This window comes from Prionailurus viverrinus, chromosome C2 (assembly GCF_022837055.1).
Source record: "Prionailurus viverrinus isolate Anna chromosome C2, UM_Priviv_1.0, whole genome shotgun sequence".
NCBI classification, from domain to species: Eukaryota; Metazoa; Chordata; class Mammalia; order Carnivora; family Felidae; genus Prionailurus; species Prionailurus viverrinus.
The window spans coordinates 73,829,270-73,848,127 of NC_062569.1; the positions used below are offsets into that span (position 1 = coordinate 73,829,270).

Genomic DNA, 18,858 nt, shown 5'->3' on the forward strand with positions numbered 1-18,858 from the left:
GAATTGTAACTGAGTCCCTGACTAAACGAAATAACTTGCTCGTTTTTATTTGTTTATTTTCAGAGTGTAATTAAGAGGCCAGTCTCTGCTTTGAATGTTTCCCATCCCCCAAAGCAATCTTGATCAAACTTTTCCTTTCCGGGCTAGCGGTTAAATTCCAGATATTGTTTAAGAAACAGGTGCCTGACACCTTTCTTCTTTTATCTCAGCATCTCAGCCGTAGGATTTCAGGAAAGGTGTGCCAATGGTAAAGAGTATTTTCTTTTGAAATTCAGCATTTTCCTGGACCAGGAATCCAAATTATCCTAGGGGGAAGAGGAGTACTTTTACATCTCCAAAAGTATCTGTTAACATAAGAAAGAGCTTTGCCTTTTTCTTTGGTGAGCAAGTAAGGGTAAAAGTACACTTTGAATTCTTTCAGAAAGATAAACTATAAAAATGACATATCTTCTGACAGGAAAATAATGGGAAAATACGGGTTTGTTTAGGTGTTTAAAATGAACTTGAAAACAATTCGAGTGCTAAACGAACACCTGATCTCAACAAGGTGTTTTATGATTTCGATCTTCAGGGATGTACTTAAAAATTTTAACTTTTAGGTAAAAACCTTAAGATGTTTAGGACTTGCTTTTTAAAATTTTGCCTATTGGAGGAAACCAGACTAGTTTTCATAACAGAATTACTTTTTAAAATATTTAATACTGTGGCCACGAGATTTGTTTATGTTGATCTTACATTGATTCATCCCACCTCCCCAAATCAGCGGATCCGAGATTGTGTTTTCAGGGGAATTGCTGTTCAGTGCGATGAGAGATGTCTTCTCCATCTGATTCCAGAATCGAATCTCAGCTTGTGTTTCTCAGTAAATGACTTTGGATACAGTGGCAGGAAAAGAATCAAGGTTTTGATCAGTTTTTACCCGGAATCCTATCGAAATAACGGGCAAGCGGGATTCCCTGCTACAGGCAACCCCACCCTTTGCTTTACCAAAAAACAAAAGCAAACAAACAAAACCGAGTCCCCATTACAGAAATGTTAAGTCCGGGCCAGTTTGTGAACGAGCGCCAACCTCCTAAAGTACCAAACGGTGCGTGACAGCCGCGGTCCAAGGCTGCCCGTGGCGAGAGGAGGCCAAAGCCAGCAGAATCTTGGAGGCGACCCGTGAAAGGGGATATATGCCTGCTGTTCGGAAGGGAGGCAGAATTTGCAAAACCAGAGGCCGGGAGATTTCGACCTGGTACCGTCCCCCCGGGGGGTCCCAACCTGTGGGGAGAAGCCAGGGGGAGGAGCCGCACTTGGCTGCAGGGGGGCAGTGTGTCCCCAACTTCCCAGGGCCCCAGGTGAGAGCGCAACCCCTAGTTCAGCAAAGAGAACTAAATAAGTGGGTGGCCTAGGCCTGGGAAAGCCACCCAGCTTTCCCAGCGCAGTGTCATTTCTGTGGTTTCAGGCGGCCTCAGCCCCTGCCGGAATCCCACGCCCCACGGCGGCCAGCAGGAAGGCAGCCCTTCCATCTTGGGGGACTGGGGAGGGGACAGCGAGTGACTGACTCCTTAGATGCAGGCAAAACCGCACGGCTGGCAACGGGGCCGCATTTCCCTGCAGCAGCAATGCGCCTTTTAGGGGAGGAGCGGGCATTTGGGGTCTCTTGTCCCAGCGGCCAGGCCTGAACCCGCGCCTCTTGGCAGAGTGCCCTGCTTTATAAGTAGTCAATCTTGCCCGATTCTGGGGGCGATCCCGGATAACGGGCCAGTCTTGCCCGAGCCCACTAACTCTGTGCCAAGTTTTCAGTCCTCTCTCCCCTCCATACCTCAAACCGTTCTTGCTGAACCCAAGCCTGACTATGAAAGCCAGTGTATGTGTCTTGGAGTTTGGTAACTATTTGGGGGTGGAGCAGATGACTCATTATTAAGACCACGATTCAAGGATGAGCCTTCATTCATTAAGTTTGCTCTTTTACTTTGTTTTTAAACTTTGAAGAACCTTTAGTTCCCTTGACCCAGCCCTGAGACAGACGAAGGCACGGGCTTGAAGGAGCTGAGATATTGACAGATACTCATCTCTCTAGCCCTCAACGGGCAGATCAACGCTGCCAGACTGTGGGTCCTAATCCAAGGCCCAGCTGCTACGTGGGTTGCTGAAGGGTGTTGAAACCACAAGTACAACTTGACACCACTGAGCCCACGGTGCTTGTCAATAATCTGTGAATTAGGTGCAGAGATTGTCACTGTAGATCATAACAGTTTCTGAAGGACTCATTACAGCCTATCGTGTCAATGATCTTCAAATTAAGGAGGGGGGCTGGGGTGGGAGAGAAAAGGAATGGGGAGAGCCTACAAAAAAGGGAAGAAGGTTGGGAGGGGAGATAAAAGTCAGAGTCCTAGCTCCGAAGGAGCCTTTAAAGATTATCATCAGGCTAGTCATCTGAGAATTCCATTGGGATGGGTTTGGAAACCCAACTCCATCTGAGCCAGGGCTGGAAAAGGGGCAATAGGGAGTAAGTAGAAGTGGGCCCCTGGGAAGGCAGACTTCTCAGACATTTCTTTTGAGGCCAGAAGAGCTTTCAGGAGAGGGCTCCAGATGTCAATGGGAGGCCTTGAGCATGCCAGGCCGCCCAGGATGGGTGCACACTTTGATTTAGAGCACTTTCCAGGGCTAGCCACCGCTGCAACTCCGAGAAAAAGTGGGTAGTAGTTTTGTTTAGGGCTGATGGTGTAGGTGATTTTTTTTTTAATGATTTGCTTTCAGCTTCTTTTCATACAAACAGGTGAAAGACTTCCTTCCTTTTCCTTTGATAGTACTCCTGTCCCTCACACATGTTAACAGATCTAATTTCTTTCCCCAACCTGCTTTTTGAGGTGCCAAACACCTCTGCCTTCTGCCCTTTCAAAAGTGTTGTCACTTTTTGAGTTTGTATTATGTCTGATCGTACTTCTGCAAAGGGGGCTTGAAGGTAACACAGAAGCAGTGCACACGATGAGATCTCCAGAAGAAAGAAGACAAATCCCATTTCAGGAGTTTGGAAGGAACCAGACGAAGGGAGAAATGTTCTCCCTTCTTGGTGGATTGCCGGTGCAGTGAGTGTGAAGCTTGGCATGCACTGGGGTTGTCATTCATGTACCATTTAATATAGTCTAGAGAAATCCCAAGGAAGCTTCAGTTTGTTTTCCCACAAAAGTTGTGGTCACAACTCAATGAAATAATCGCAGTCGGAGAATTTAAAATGGTGACTTTTTCCTAACATCAGGGTAACAATCCTAGTCACTGGAAAATTGGGATTCTAAGGAATCCCTGTTCCTTTGGGATGATTAATTGTGCAAGACAGCGTGGTCAGTCAGGGAGATATGTATTTAGACTCCCAAGCAATGATTTAGAGGTGTAACAGGGCCATGGATTTGTTGGGCCACTTGCAGTTCCTGGTGCTCTGGTGGCTTGGTTTTGTTTTGTTTTTCATTCCTGTCTTCTGATTTTTAAAATCAAAATCATAGGTTCATTTTTTGTCAATGTAACTGGAAAACACTGGTAGCAGCCTCTTTAAATTCTCAGTTTGTCTTTTTTTTTTTTTAAGAGAATTTCTATTTAAAATAATTAGATCATTTAATGGGCACACTGCATTTTCCCCTGGACAACAGCTGCAGTGCAGAGACAGGTCTTATGTTAAAACTACTTGACAATTCAGAAATGGAAATGAAATCGTGAAACGGGAATCCTTTTTTCCAGAAAATATTTGAGTTGGGATATATGTAGAAGATACATATATATGAAATACTCTAAGCAATATGATGACTGTTATATATAGCCCTGAAGACATACACAAGTGATTATATATTACTTTTGTTGCTATAATTTGAAGTAAGGGAGAAATATATTTGGTTTTCTTTATATCCTTGAATTCTTTTTAAAATGTATTTATTTCATCAGTGGGATTCAGATGAAAGAGAGTGAATAAAAAAAGGAGCTGGATTCAGAGCAGCTCTGCATTCCTTAGGTTTCAAGGGTCCTTACAGCCCTTGAGTGAAATTATTTGGTGAAATTGGGTCTGGACTGAAATAGCATTTGTTATCCCCTTGTTCATTTGTTACGTATAATACCACTTCTGGAAATTAAAGGCAAGGTGCTGAAGGGACAGACAAGAAGAAAAAATATAATTAAGGAATTTTAAATTGCCAATCTACCATGCATCCATATGCATATTTATGTCTTAGTAAATAAAAAAGGGATAGAGATATGTGCTTGCTCTGTGTATCATCTAGAAACATGTATTATAGTTCCTGTCAATAATTTTTCACACTTCCAAAATCTGACAAGTTTGGCAATAGAAAGAAAATGGAGGAAATGTAGATGAAAGAATTTCTCTCATTTTGAAAACTGCCTTATAAAAATTGCAGTATCCCCTCTAGGATCTCACGAGGGATCCTTCACAGTCTAAAGCAAGTGAAGTTTGATAACAGCACAGTTCTATTCTAATTTTTGCTCTTAGTTTCAATATCCTAACTTTTCTGGCTTACTTATTATTTTTGGAAAATATGTGATGCTTTTGTAAGGAAAAGAAATGTTCTAATGCTTTTCTTTACCTTCATTGATCTGTGTTTGTTTCACATATCTTGAAGAATTAAGTGTTGATCATTCAGGAAGCCTTGTGGCACACTGCAATTTGAGGTGATGGAGGAACATTTTTTTGCAACTTGGAAGAAGGAAATATTTTTTAAATTGGCTTATACCAGTCTCCTGACTCTGTAATTCTCAGTTTTCTTGAGTTACGGGATAAATATCAATAAAATCTCATCTTACCAGATTGCACCAGCATTGTCCTACATGTTGGAATCTTCCTCTATTTTTGGCTTTTAAAATCACAAACTTTTCTTGGCCTGCCGTACTTCTCTTTTTAGTTTATATGCCCCTTACCACACTACTGGTATCATCTTTTTCACTGCAGTCTGTTCAGTGCTATGGTTGCTTTCAGTGGAGAAGGCTGGAAGGTTAGGATCCGGAGGAAACATAACAAAAAAAGGGAGAAAAAAGCCCTTCATTTGGCCAAATCTGGCTCCTAATATATTTAACCACTTCCAGAATTAGAAAGCCTTTCTGTACATTTTATTCTATTTTTCTTTTTTTTTTTTCCTTACGTAATGAAATTAAAACTTTCGGAGCCCACAGTTGACATTTTTCAGAAAATTGAGTTATCAAGGCAGTAATTATTTCACGGGGAGATAAAACTCTCATAGCCCTAACTGTCAAATAGGGCCCTTTTCAGATTTTAATTACAAAATAAAATTAGTCTGCTCTTCCTCGGAATGGTTTGTGAGTGGTTAAACAGAGCTTTCCCCCCAATACTGGTGGTCGTCAAACTCTGCTAATTAGCAATGCTGAGAAATTCCAGTTAACAAGGACATTCTCCAAGACTCTGCAGGTTCCCTGCCGTTTGCCTTCATTTCCATAAGAAGATTAAGAGAGGAGGGAACACACTCAAATGCAGATGCAGAAAAGAAGCGTTTTTTAACAAGCATCATAATAGTAAGATGCTTGGCTAGTTCTCACCTAATTACTGCAAGTTAAACCTCTATTTGCCACTAAGAAGAAAAAATAAGTCTACAGTCCCCTATCTCCACAAAATTGTTAGTTGGCTTCAGATATAATACTTGAGGAGGGATGAGGGGAGTTTAGGAGAGAAATATCAGTGCAAAAGATAAAACTGAGCTACACTTAATCAGTTAAGGGTTTGGGGCTGGGGCCTATAGTAAAACAAAATTAAATCAGAATATCCTAGGAGTTATGCATTTTGTTCTTAATTTCTAATCTTGCTCTAAAAGTATACAGCTTTTTGCTGCCCATGAAAGGGAAATGTTATACTTCCTTTAGATTAAGCACTTTAAATTTTCATAAATTGTGCCAATGGCAACATTTTTAAATTCTTGAGGGATGAAGCACCCTCTTCCAAGTCTTATTTTGATACCCTAGTAGTCAATGGTGTATTGTTATTAGTACTGTAGCCATCTGTTATAAACCTAAAACAGTGCTGCTTCTATCATCTATTGTGATTATTATAGTTATTATTATATTTAGGGGCCAGTGATGATGCTGGATCGAAATAGAGTGGCCGGTGATCTGATTTTTTTTTTTTAATGCATATGTTCTAAAAAATCTAATGAGAAAATTGTTTCTGCTATCACCATCTTCTTTAATCTTATTTTCATAGCACATTATTATGCATAAATGCCAGCCACAGTTAGTTTATTGCCTTGATAAGTACAGCAGGCTTAATTAAAATAAAGCTGTAAATAAATGCAACCAATGATAACACAATTGTAATGTATTTCCATAGCTTATTTATATGATAAAAGCAATTAACAAAAGACCTAGCCAGCCCCTTTAACCTCTTAAATGCATTATTATAGAGTTCAGGCACAAACACATGCATCTGAGAATGTATAAAAGCTTTTATATATTATCCCAAGGAAATATTTGTGCCTCCTACTACTACCCCTTGAGAGAGAAGATTACAAACATTTGCTTCTGTAACTATCCATTATTAATATTTATTTTAATACACATACACCATTATCCACATCAATCCCTTGTTTGTTTGTTTGTTTGTGTGTTTGTTTTTCTTTTCCTTCAAACTTAATTATCCGTAAGCTTTTTTAAAGTTTTCAGAATAATGCTACTAAGTGCAGACCAATGCATACGCAATCATAAAGTGAATGCTTGGTCTGCCCTTCGTGGCATCTGGACAATCATAATTCATTCATATGTTGAATCTCATAATTTGTACCTATTTTTTCCCAAGGTTTAACCTCCTACTTATCTGGAGGTTATATGTACATTTCTAAGTTAAGCAAATTAAATCTGATTCTTATGATTTAGTTCCATAGCTTATATGATATGTTAACTTTTCTTTTGTTTAGATTACGTGTAATTAGTGGATCTTCCTCCCAGTCCCCTCATTTAAAAAAAAAAAAAAATTATTTCCAAACACCTTTTTTTTAAGGTAAAAGCAAAACTGTAGTCTTGGAAAAGCGAATTCACCAGTAGGGGGCGCACCAGCTACATCCCTAAAACCAGACGCGCTGAAAAGCCTGGTGGCTGCGGTGTTGTCTTCCGAGCCTCTAACCTTTTCTCTTCCTAATCTCCATGTCCGTGTTTAGCTTAATATTACACCTCGAATAAACAGAAGACATTATTTTGTTTTAAAGAGTGCCATATATTTATCCGTTTCGAGAAGGCCAGTCTCACCCTTCCCAGGTTCCCAAGAACTAAAACAAACCATAACTTGCGAGAAAAAGAAGACACTGTTGGGGGAGGGGAGGTTGATTGGAAATAATAATTTATAAAGAAAAGTCTACAGGATTCTTTTCTCAACTTTTCTGGCTTTCCAGTGAGCGTGCCTATTTTGAGTTTGACGGGAACAGAAAAGCCCCGGAGGGCAGGGATTGGAGAAGTTGGAGTGGGGGTAGTGATGGTTATGGGAAGAAGGTTAGTAAGGAACAAAACAATGCAAAGTTTTGTAAAGATAATAAATGGAACGTGGCCGACAGATACTATTCAGAACATTTTCTTAGGGTGAGTAAGGGTATATAGATCAGGGAAGGAGGGGGGCGGAGAGAGTGTTACAGAAGAAAGAAAATAAGTAACCCTCATGGTTTAAGCCCTTTATAAAAAAGAAATGGCATTAGGTTTTTTTTTTTTTCTCCCACTCCCCCCCCCCCCCCCCCCCGCTTTGTAGTCAAGTGCATTTTAGCCACAAAGATCCCAACAAGAGAGTGGAAGGAAACTTAGACGGGGCTTTGTTTGACTCCGTGTAGCGACAACAAGAGAAACAAAACTACCTATTTGTAACGGACGTGCTGCCATTGCTCTCCGCATTGAGCGCCTACCTATTGAAATCTTTACGTCGGGACAATGGGAGAGCGGCTAAAATTACCCTCTTGGGTCCTGGGCGGGCAGGATTCCTGAGCCCCTACCCCCCGCCTCCATCGCATCCTCCTCCAGCCCCGGCCTCGCTGGGCTCCCTCCGTCCCCAGTCCTGGCGGCCTTCTTCCTGCCTGCACTGCCTGCACCTGTGCCTGGAGAGCACCACACCGGCCTCCCAGGCCTGGAGTCCCCTCCAAGCGCTGTCCCAGACCCGGCGGCCCAGGCAGAGCGGCCACCACAGTAGAAGTCACAAAGGGGAATGGCAGAGCTGGTGCTGCCCGAGTCCTGGGAACTCTGCGTGGGAGGGAGTTTGTGAGTGCGGCCCAAATGCCGCCTCCATACTCTGCCGAGGGATGCCAGGAAGTTGACACGACGCTGCTCTATAGTCTGCGCTTCTGAAGGTCCTTCTGTTGATCTCCTTCTTCCCCTAACCTCCTTTTGAAACCCGCCCAACTGAAATCCTGCTTTGGGGGAGGCTCAAGAGGAGAACGGGGAGAGAGGAGGAGAGTGGGGGCATCCCCTTTCCGTCGACTGAACGGAGAAAGATGGTGGGAGATGAGGCTGGGGGTAAGGGGAGAAGCCGCAGTGTCGGGGCCAGAGACGAGCTGGTCAGGGGACAGCAGGCATGCCGCAGCTTCCCCAGGCCCGGCCTCCCCTCAAGTGCGGAGTCGGCCACAGAGTCCCAGCAGGATTTATGCTTAAAACAGAGCAAAGTGCGTGGCAGCTAGGAGGGTTTGGAGCACTGAGCTTTCCGTCTCATAACTTCTTGTCGGGACAGTGTAAGAAAGGGGTGAACTAGTGCCGGCACCTGTAGAGGAAGAGGGGCGAGGGGAAGAGCCAGGTTAGGCAGAAGCACCGAGGAGGCTGGAGCGGGGAAGGGAGTGGGGGGGGCGGCGGTGGGGGGGGGGGGAGCATGCGGAGGAGCGGGACAACAATGACACACCAACTCCTGCACCGCCTGTTTCCTGAAATACTAGTAGGACAGTCGTCCTGAACCACCCACTCTGCCGTGCCCCACCCCCACACCTTAGCGGCTTCTCGCGCCCCTTCCTCGTTTCAGCAGCCCGCAGCAAAAAGTAAATCAATATTAAGTTTGAAGAAGAAAAAAAATCGCAGTCTTGGTGCTGTTTACCCACTTCCTTCGAAAAGGCGTGTGGTGTGACCTGTTGCTGCGAGAGGGGATACAAAGGTTTCTCAGTGGCTGGCAGGCTGGCTGTGGGAGCCGCCTCCCCCTCCCTCCTTCCCCCTCCTCCCCTCGCCTCCCCCGCGCGGCCTGCGGCGCGGCAGGCCCCGCCCCCTTTCATGCAAAACCCGGCTGCGAGGCTGGGCTCGAGTGGAGGAGCCGCCGCGCGCTGATTGGTCGCTGGAAACCCATTTATTCCCTGACAGCCCCCGTCACATGGATGGTTGTCTATTAACTTGTTCAAAAAAGTATCAGGAGTTGTCAAGGCAGAGAAGAGAGTGTTTGCAAAAGGGGGAAAGTAGTTTGCTGCCTCTTTAAGACTAGGACTGAGAGAAAGAAGAGGAGAGAGAAAGAAAGGGAGAGAAGTTTGAGCCCCAGGCTTAAGCCTTTCCAAAAAATAATAATAACAATCATCGGCGGCGGCAGGATCGGCCAGAAGAGGAGGGAAGCGCTTTTTTTGATCCTGATTCCAGTTTGCTTCTCTCTCTCTTTTCTTCCCCCAAATTATTCTTCGCCTGATTTTTCTCGCGGAGCCCTGCGCTCCCGACACCCCCGCCCGCCTCCCCTCCTCCTCTCCCCCCGCCCGCGGGCCCCCCAAAGTCCCGGCCGGGCCGAGGGTCGGCGGCCGCCGGCGGGCCGGGCCCGCGCACAGCGCCCGCATGTACAACATGATGGAGACGGAGCTGAAGCCGCCGGGCCCGCAGCAAACTTCGGGGGGCGGCGGCGGCGGCGGCGGCGGCAACTCCACCGCGGCGGCGGCGGGCGGCAACCAGAAGAACAGCCCGGACCGCGTCAAGCGGCCCATGAACGCCTTCATGGTGTGGTCCCGCGGGCAGCGGCGCAAGATGGCCCAGGAGAACCCCAAGATGCACAACTCGGAGATCAGCAAGCGCCTGGGCGCCGAGTGGAAACTTTTGTCGGAGACGGAGAAGCGGCCGTTCATCGACGAGGCCAAGCGGCTGCGAGCGCTGCACATGAAGGAGCACCCGGATTATAAATACCGGCCCCGGCGGAAAACCAAGACGCTCATGAAGAAGGATAAGTACACACTGCCCGGCGGGCTGCTGGCTCCGGGCGGCAACAGCATGGCGAGCGGGGTCGGGGTGGGCGCCGGCCTGGGCGCGGGCGTGAACCAGCGCATGGACAGCTACGCGCACATGAACGGCTGGAGCAACGGCAGCTACAGCATGATGCAGGACCAGCTGGGCTACCCGCAGCACCCGGGCCTCAACGCGCACGGCGCCGCGCAGATGCAGCCCATGCACCGCTACGACGTGAGCGCCCTGCAGTACAACTCCATGACCAGCTCGCAGACCTACATGAACGGCTCGCCCACCTACAGCATGTCCTACTCGCAGCAGGGCACTCCTGGCATGGCGCTTGGCTCCATGGGCTCGGTGGTCAAGTCCGAGGCCAGCTCCAGCCCCCCCGTGGTTACCTCTTCCTCCCACTCCAGGGCGCCCTGCCAGGCCGGGGACCTCCGGGACATGATCAGCATGTACCTCCCCGGCGCCGAGGTGCCGGAGCCCGCCGCCCCCAGCAGACTTCACATGTCCCAGCACTACCAGAGCGGCCCGGTGCCCGGCACGGCCATTAACGGCACACTGCCCCTCTCGCACATGTGAGGGCTGGACAGTGAACTAGAGGGGGGGAGGAATTTTCAAAGAAGAACGAGGGAAATGGGAGGAGAGTAAGAAACAGCATGGAGAAAAAAAAACCCGGTACGCTCAAAAAAAAAAAAAAAAGTCATCACCCGCAGCAAATGACAGCTGCAAAAGAGAACACCAATCCCATCCACACTCACGCAAAAACCGCGATGCCGACGAGAAAACTTTTATGAGAGATCCTGGACTTCTTTTTGGGGGACTATTTTTGTACAGAGGAAACCAGGGGGGTGGGGTGGGGAGGGCGAGGGAATGGACCTTGTATAGATCTGGAGGAAAGAAAACTACGCAAAACTTTTTAAAAGTTCTAGTGATACGGTAGGAGCTTTGCAGAAAGTTTGCAAAAGTCTTTACCAATAATATTTAGAGCTAGTCTCCAAGCGACGAAAAAAATGTTTTAATATTTGCAAGCAACTTTTGTACAGTATTTATCGAGATAAACATGGCAATCAAAATGTCCATTGTTTATAAGCTGAGAATTTGCCAATATTTTTCGAGGAGAGGCTTCTTGCTGAATTTTGATTCTGCAGCTGAAATTTAGGACAGTTGCAAACGTGGAAAGAAGAAAATTATTCAGATTTGGACATTTTAATTGTTTAAAATTGTACAAAAGGAAAACATTAGAATAAGTACTGGCAAAACCATCTCCGTGGTCTTTAAAGGGGCAAAAGTTTTAGATTGTACTAAATTTTTTTTAACTTACTGTTAAAAGCAAAAATGGCCATACAGGTTGACATCGTTGGTAATTTATAATAGCTTTTGTTTCCCAACTTTCCATTTTGTTCAGATAAAACAACAACAACATGAAATTACTGTGTTTGAAATATTTTCTTATGGTTTGTAATATTTCTGTAAATTTATTGTGATATTTTAAGGTTTCTCCCCCCCTTTATTTTCCGTAGTTGTATTTTAAAGATTCGGCTCTGTATTATTTGAATCAGTCTGCCGAGAATCCATGTATATATTTGAACTAATACCATCCTTATAACAGGTACATTTTCAACTTAAGTTTTTACTCCATTATGCACAGTTTGAGATAAATAAATTTTTGAAATATGGACACTGAAATTATGTTTGAGTCTTTCATTTATTTGGATAACACTGATTATACATAACTCCTCGGGGTATATACTGTGCTCAGCCAGGAAAGCAAAATATCTAAAACCTTGATATTCTAGTCCAGTAGCATGTGCTAATGTTAACTGCAACAAATAAATGTCTGAATGATTAACTGAATAAGTACTCTCAAAAAATTGAAATGCTTGTGTCATTTCTAAAATAGAAACTAGAGACATATATTGTAAATCCACCCCCTCCTTTTCTAAGCAGCATGAATAAGCATGATGGGGACTTATACTTAAAACTGATTTATGCCACTTGTTGCCAGAAAGAAGGAGTCAATTCTGAAAATTTTCATGTGGCTCAGCAGATGGGGTATTGAGCCAAATCAGAACCAGGTTGGCTGGTTTTGTTTTCGTTTTCTTCAATGCACAATGGCCCTTTGGAAACCTGGTTATAGGGGAAAATGATGCTTCTTGTATCGGAATAATTGCAAACTAGACATGCAAAGTGCTCATCTGCTGGGTGGGTGTTTGGATTACTTCAGCCCTGCTATTGTTTGAGAGGAAACAAGTGGTTTGCTTTCTTTGTTCCTTGACTTCATAAACTTTCTCCTCTACATTCTCCTGTTTAGGGGAGAGGGAAAGCAAAGAGCATCTTACAACCCCCCCCCCCCGACTTATCACGGCTATTTATTATTATTATTATTATTATTATTATTTATTTTCTTTTTTCCTCTCTCTCCCTCCACGAATTCCATTTCTTAAATTGGCAGCGCGGGTCCAAGCCTGTAGTCCCAAATCGGATATCTCTGCAGCTGATAACAAGCAAAAGAGAAGCCAGGCAACAGCCATATTAAAGAAGAAAACAATCAACTCTGAGGTAGATATTTTACTTTGTCCGGGCTAATCACAGTTGGAGATGATTATGCTTTTGATCTGTTAACCATGTTTTACTACGGTAGTAGAGAAGTAGGGGGAGGGGAAAGGGGTGGGGAAACAAGATTGGATTTGTTGTTTTCTTTTGCCCTAGGAAAGGTAAAGAAAGACTCTAGTTGTCCACAGTGGGAGCGAAAAAGTTGGGGGGATCGCCACGGTCTTTGAATTAACGATGTTTCTACATCACAACCGACCCGCGCTTTGGCGCAGCCGGAGAATCTGTAAGACCGACTCAGAGACTTTTCTTCCTTATATACTGCTTACCTCGCTCATCTTCTCCCACCACAAGGGACCAGGAAACAGGAGTCAGGCATACTTAAGAGCGTGGGTTTGCTACCCACATTTCAAGGGCTTGTTGTGTCAACTTGCTACAACTTTGGAGAAGTTGGAATCCGGCAGCGCCTTCCACCCTTGAGTAAAATACCGGCTGCAGCCACTAAGTTAGCTCAACCCGTTGGTGTGCACTTTCGCCTTTTCCAAGAAAGTATTCCTTTCTCGTGGTGTTGCTAATATCAGTTCTGGGCTCAGCTGGAAATATCCTCATACTTTCTGTATTTTTATTTCATATGGATTGCTTTATTTTAGGCGTGTATTGGTTTTTATTTATTTCTTTTCTTAAAATCCTCATTTTAGGGTAAAGGACAATTATTATGCCAGTTCCCAATTCTAAGCGAGGCATTTCCCCCCCTAATTAATGCAGAGACTCTAAAAGAATTTCCCCCGGCCTGGCCAGCCATTGTAATGCATATACGGATTATTCACGTGGTAATGAGCACATTCGCCAGTTCTTGCTCACACATACGAATAAAAGAAACTTTGAATAAAGATCCAAATGATCTTGCTGGGGGGTGGGGAGGATATTCTCGGAATTTGAGCCAATCAACTATATGGTGTGTATATATTTGAAAAATTAGAGATATATTAGAAATATGTATTGCATTCAGAGTAATTGCACTGCACCAGGCTCTCTTAAAAAAAAAAAAATTAAAGTAAATAAATAAATAAAAGAATCCACAGGATCAGACTAAAAAAAGCAACAACTTTTTGGCCAAATGCTCAGGTTCAAATATTTTGCAAGAGGGAAGAGAGCAATTTCAGGAAGTTGAACTAGTTTTGAGTGATTGTCACTTTCTGCCTAAAACAAGAGAACTCCCATTTTCCCTCCTATTCCTCCATATCCCCTAACTGAAAGCCAAATTATTTTGTTCTTAAATACATTCTTTTTATAAACTGCATTTGAGGAAAGTGGTATATATTTCATCATTTATTTGATTGGATTAAATGATTCCCCAAGATGTGTAGTTTCATGACTAGATTAATAGTGAACATACAGTATTTTAATTATAATGTGATTTCCAAGAAGGGGATAAACCCATAAACTTTCCCAGAGATGGTTATCTCTCAGTGCTGAAGTTAGTTGTTGAATGTTCAGTTTCTTCCTTGGGATATTATTCTATTCACTAAAACCATTCAATTTCCAGTCAAAGGGGGTGAATTTAATGTTTTGTTAAACTTATACATGGGATGGAAATGTGTAGAGGGATGAGATTATAGTTTGTTCCCTCTGCAATTTTTTTTCTCTCCCCGTGCTCCCCGCCCCCACTTTAAATAAAGAGCGTTAAAATATTTTGCTGAGCTGTAGTAGATTAGCAAGGTTTCTTGCCAATGCTGGGAAGCTGGTATTACAGACGGTCCCAGGGGAAAATGGCTCACATTAACCACTAAATGAATATTTGACAAGGGCTCATTCGGAGGTATTATTACTATAAACGTGTCCCTACTGGACTTTTCCAGGGTCAAAGAGCAACGCTTCAATTAATTATTTAGTCTGCTAGTAGATTTGGTTGTAATAGCTGTACTTATTTCTAGAACCGACACATTCTTAGAGTAGGAAATCTCAGGAGAATCTTCTCCATCAGCCATGCCTTGGATTGAAATACACACAGAGCCCTGGCATTCTGAAGCTGACTTTTTCATAAAACCTTTTCCTGGGCTGAGAGTTGGGGGGGATTATAGTTTCTTTTTCTATTTCATTTGCTGGTTTTGATTTAAAAGAAAGAAACAAGAACATAGTAAGTTATCTTAGATTCTACATCACGTCTGGCAAGGTCTTTTAGGGCCTTGCAGTTTAGGGAGAGAGGGGAGGGAAATTATTTATAACCTTTGCCTTTTCTAAGTGGAGATGTCACAGGATTTCAGAGACTCAGGCAGGTTCTGAATTTAGAAAGGGCACACACTGCTGTTTGCCAATAAAATTCGGGTTTTAAAATGGAAGTCTCCATAGGCTGAGTACGCGGAGTTCTAGTACACTCAGTAAATTGGGGTAAGAGATAGTCCCTCCTTCCCTCCCCACCTATTGGCTTGAACACCTCCAGGTGTAGTGGGGTGAGGGGGGACCTGGTGAGTGTTCCATTTCTGCTCTGTCATAAGTTCCTCCGTGGCCCTGGGTAAAATGGTAAGGGAATGATTTTGAGAGTAAGATTCCTTGACAATAATATAAGGTGAATGAATAAGAGATAAGCTGCAAGGGGTGGGGGAACGGGATGCAGTAATTACAAACCCAATTCATTCAGCTTTTCAGAACTTTTGTTGTGGGAGCTCCATTGACGGGTTTTGAGTCGCCAGTTTTCTCACATTAAAAAGAACTGATCAGCGCCTCAGGGGGACAAGAAATACCGCTTAACTGCATAGTGATTGGGTCTTCATTTAGAACCCTTACAAGAAGAAAATTAAACAGTGCCTTTGTGTGCACAGGTTTACTTTTCAACTGCTAACAGTTTATAGCTAACTGCTTTGGGATTGAAGTTTGACTGTGGTTTGGTCGTCTGCTAGTTGGCACTGCTTATTTATTTATTTATTGTAATGAAAGAGTTTTTTATATCCTCTTCCCTTTATTTCTGGTTCTTGGAGAATTTTGTAAAACAGGTCCTCATATTTTGATTCATGGAAGGAGTTTCCTTTGCCATGAGCTTTAACAGAGACTTGAATTAACACTTCTCCAACACTTTCCACACACACACCTCCCCCCCCCATTATTGCCTTAAAATAATTTGCATCTCACTCCGTTTTTTATGCTGCCTTTTCCTGCTTTCAGAGTAAAGACTGCCTTGGACAGCCACAAGTGAGATTGAGGATGAGGGTTGATTTATTTCTTTCCTTTGCTTTTTTTTTTTTTTTTTTTTTGACTGAAGTTGGAAGATGGTTGGTGTATTTCTTTAGGGACCTCGTCTATGAGGTAGATCCCATAAAGCCAGAAGAAAGGGGAGAAACACTTGAACTTTACTGTGAAAGTGTGCATAAAATTCAAAGGGACACAGCCTCTGGAGTTTTAGAGTAAGCAGCTGTGGAAGGAGCTTTCCAAAGACAGAGAAATTGCCCAAACCAGAGAATTAGTTTGGTGTCTTTCATAGTTATTTTCTATTAAAAACTTCCTGGGAAACCTGCCTCTGATATCACCCAGGGAGACTTGTAACCACTCTTCCTTCTCATAATGCTGTCCAGTTTTACAATTCTTGTTTTCAGTGGTTCTGTTTTGCTTCTGTAGCTTTTAGGAAATAATGGACTTGACTTTCTTTTTTTAACCTATGAGACATCTCTGGGGGAATGGATTACTAAGACAAGGCCAAGATTTCCCATGGCAGAGAACTCTTTCTGCATGCAGGTCTAGATGGATTTTATTTTATATTTTGGTGTAATAGTGATATTTCTGTTTCCTTGAGTGGTGTATTCAGTTTCTCTTCAAAAGCAAATAGAACGTCCTCTCATTTCAGGACGCAAAGATATTTGCTGCTTCTGGGCTTTTGGACTTGAGATGCTTGCTCTACTTTGCAAAGAAGTGTCAGGTGATTTAGAACCTTCAAGGAGTCGTTCATTTCATTACCCTCGTCTATCTGCACTCACAGAAAGAAGTGTGCGCTGTTAGTAAAGATTTCGGCGCTTTGAACTATCTTCTGCCTCCCTCTCTGGGCTTCGGTGCGGGGCGCGGCGCAGGGCCGGGAGCGCTCGGGCCTCCCACCCGCCTGCCCTGGGGAGCCCGCCGCAGCCCGCGCGGGAGCGGCTGCGCGGGCAGATGGAAGCTGAGGCGGGCCAGCGCCGACCGGGGACCTGACGTCACCGTGGCCCTAGCCGAGGCTCCCATGGGGCTCCCTGGGAAGGTGCTGCGTAGGGCTCAAGTTTTCTCCGACCGGACCCTGCCAAAACGGCCCGATTCCCTCTCTTAGCTCTGGACGGTCGCGCGTCGCCCAAGTCTGGAATGTCTCCGGAGGTGTTGTGGGCCCTCTCGCTTACTCCGGAGTTCTCTACCTCCCTCACCTCAGCGCTAGCAGGCTCCATGTTGACCCCGTGACCCCAAGGATGGTTCTAGGCCCCAAACCTCCCAAATCAGAGATTGTGTTACTTGAGTCCTGCCTTCCTCTCCCCTCTCCCCCTCAGTCCTTTACTTTTAAAAGGTTGTGTGCCCCTGATTGGTGCCAAAGCTCACCATTAATAATCAAGCTCTTAGTACTTGCCGATGCCAGAGGCTACGAATTGAAATGGAGGTGGCTGTGGGTGACCACAGGAGTGGTTTGGGCTCCCCGGAGCCCCGGAGTTTCGGGCCCCTCCAGGATCAGAGTAGGTAGGGATGGAGGATACATCCATGTCCTATTTGTAAAATAGGGATAATACATCTTTACCCGGGAGAAAAGGAGTACAAGGCCACTGACACAAAATGGGATTAATTGATGGCTGCTACTTTTCTTACAGTCCAACGGAGTTAGGTGGTAGGGAAGGCAAGAGGTTCCCATTTTAGACTCTAGAGATCAATCCAGAAATTAGGCCCTCCTCTCTGGCCTTAGCAGGTGAAATTCGCCTTCTTCAGAGGACCCTGCTCCCTTTGCTAGTTCTCTTTCTGGCTTCGGGTTGGCCTAGGAAGTTATCCTGCAAACTTGCCATCCCTGGGCATCTTCTTGAAGGGAGGGATGCCGGCATTCTGGGCAGGAGCCGCCCCCACCCGCAGAAGGCAGAAAAATAATTACTGTATTAAAAGAAGCGGTGAATTCTTCCCAAGGGTTCTTATCGCTGGCGGCCAGGCCAGAAGCGGGACTGCGCCCCCACCCCCACCTCGTGACGTCAGGGTCTGCAGGGCCTCAGGGATGAAATGATTCGTTTGAGCGTTCCAGAAAGGGCAATCCGTACACTTGCAGGGTGAGGCCAGTGGAGCCGGTCTCCATCCCCACTAGCCAGCCCCAGCTTTTGAGACTGAGGCTCTTGCCCCCCAGAGTATAAGCAAACACGAATAGCCAGTCTTAGGCACGTAAACAGTCACACAGGCAACACCACCCACCACACCACCGAAGCTCACAGGCAAACCCTTCTGTGTGTGTGTGTGTGTGTGTGTGTGTGTGTGTGATTTGATTTGCTAGCCAGAGTTTGCTGTGAGCTCTGAATGAGTTGGGTTTTTGTTGCTGTTTTGTTTTATGCTTGTTTTATTTTGAGACACTGGACAAATCACACCAAAGCCTTTACAAAGTACACTGCAGCTTTATTTTATTTGGCCATACATGAGTTTCAGCAGTGGATTAAAAATTGGACTTCCAAAAGTTTTCTGGTTCTGATACCACGTCAGGTCAGGACAGCTGCTTCTGGCTCGCTATGGCCATGCCACTTCCATTTTCTCTGTCCCCCCACCGCTCCTCCTAACTATTTATAGCCATTTATAACTGTTTATAACCATTTTAGAATTGAGAAAATATTGCTGAGAGAAGAATGATTTAAACTGTAGACAAGAAGAAAGACATTTGATCCCTGACTCTGTGAAACGGATAGAATTATTTGTTGGTGGAAAGCACCTGAGCATTTCCAGAAGAAAGTACACTTCCCAAGTTTTCTTTACAAATCAATTTAATTCATTGAATGTCCTTCCAAAGGGAAGGGTCCTAGAAACTAGACCTTGTTTTTATATTGGTCCAGGATCTCACAAACTACTGATTTGCTGAGAATTAGCCGATACTTCACATGCAGTCAATTCAGTGTCAACTCACATCCAGGTCGATTTGACTATCACACTTAACAGTTCAAATCTCAGTTATTGCATAACATTACGGTTTGATCAGTCTGAAATAACTAA

General features: G+C 44.5%; 1 protein-coding gene across 1 annotated transcript; it reads left to right on the plus strand.

Moving 5' to 3' along the window:
• Positions 1 to 9,744: 9,744 nt before the first annotated feature.
• On the plus strand, positions 9,745 to 10,967 carry SOX2 (SRY-box transcription factor 2). Its single transcript, XM_047875322.1, has one exon. It carries the CDS (start codon positions 9,751 to 9,753, stop codon positions 10,714 to 10,716), a length of 966 nt encoding a protein of 321 aa, XP_047731278.1. The 5' UTR covers positions 9,745 to 9,750; the 3' UTR covers positions 10,717 to 10,967.
• The last annotated feature ends 7,891 nt before the right edge of the window (positions 10,968 to 18,858 follow it).

What these genes read in the sequence shown, in the direction of transcription:
- SOX2 (XM_047875322.1), top strand. Translation starts at nt 9,751, where the DNA reads ATGTACAACATGATGGAGACGGAGCTGAAGCCGCCGGGCCCGCAGCAA.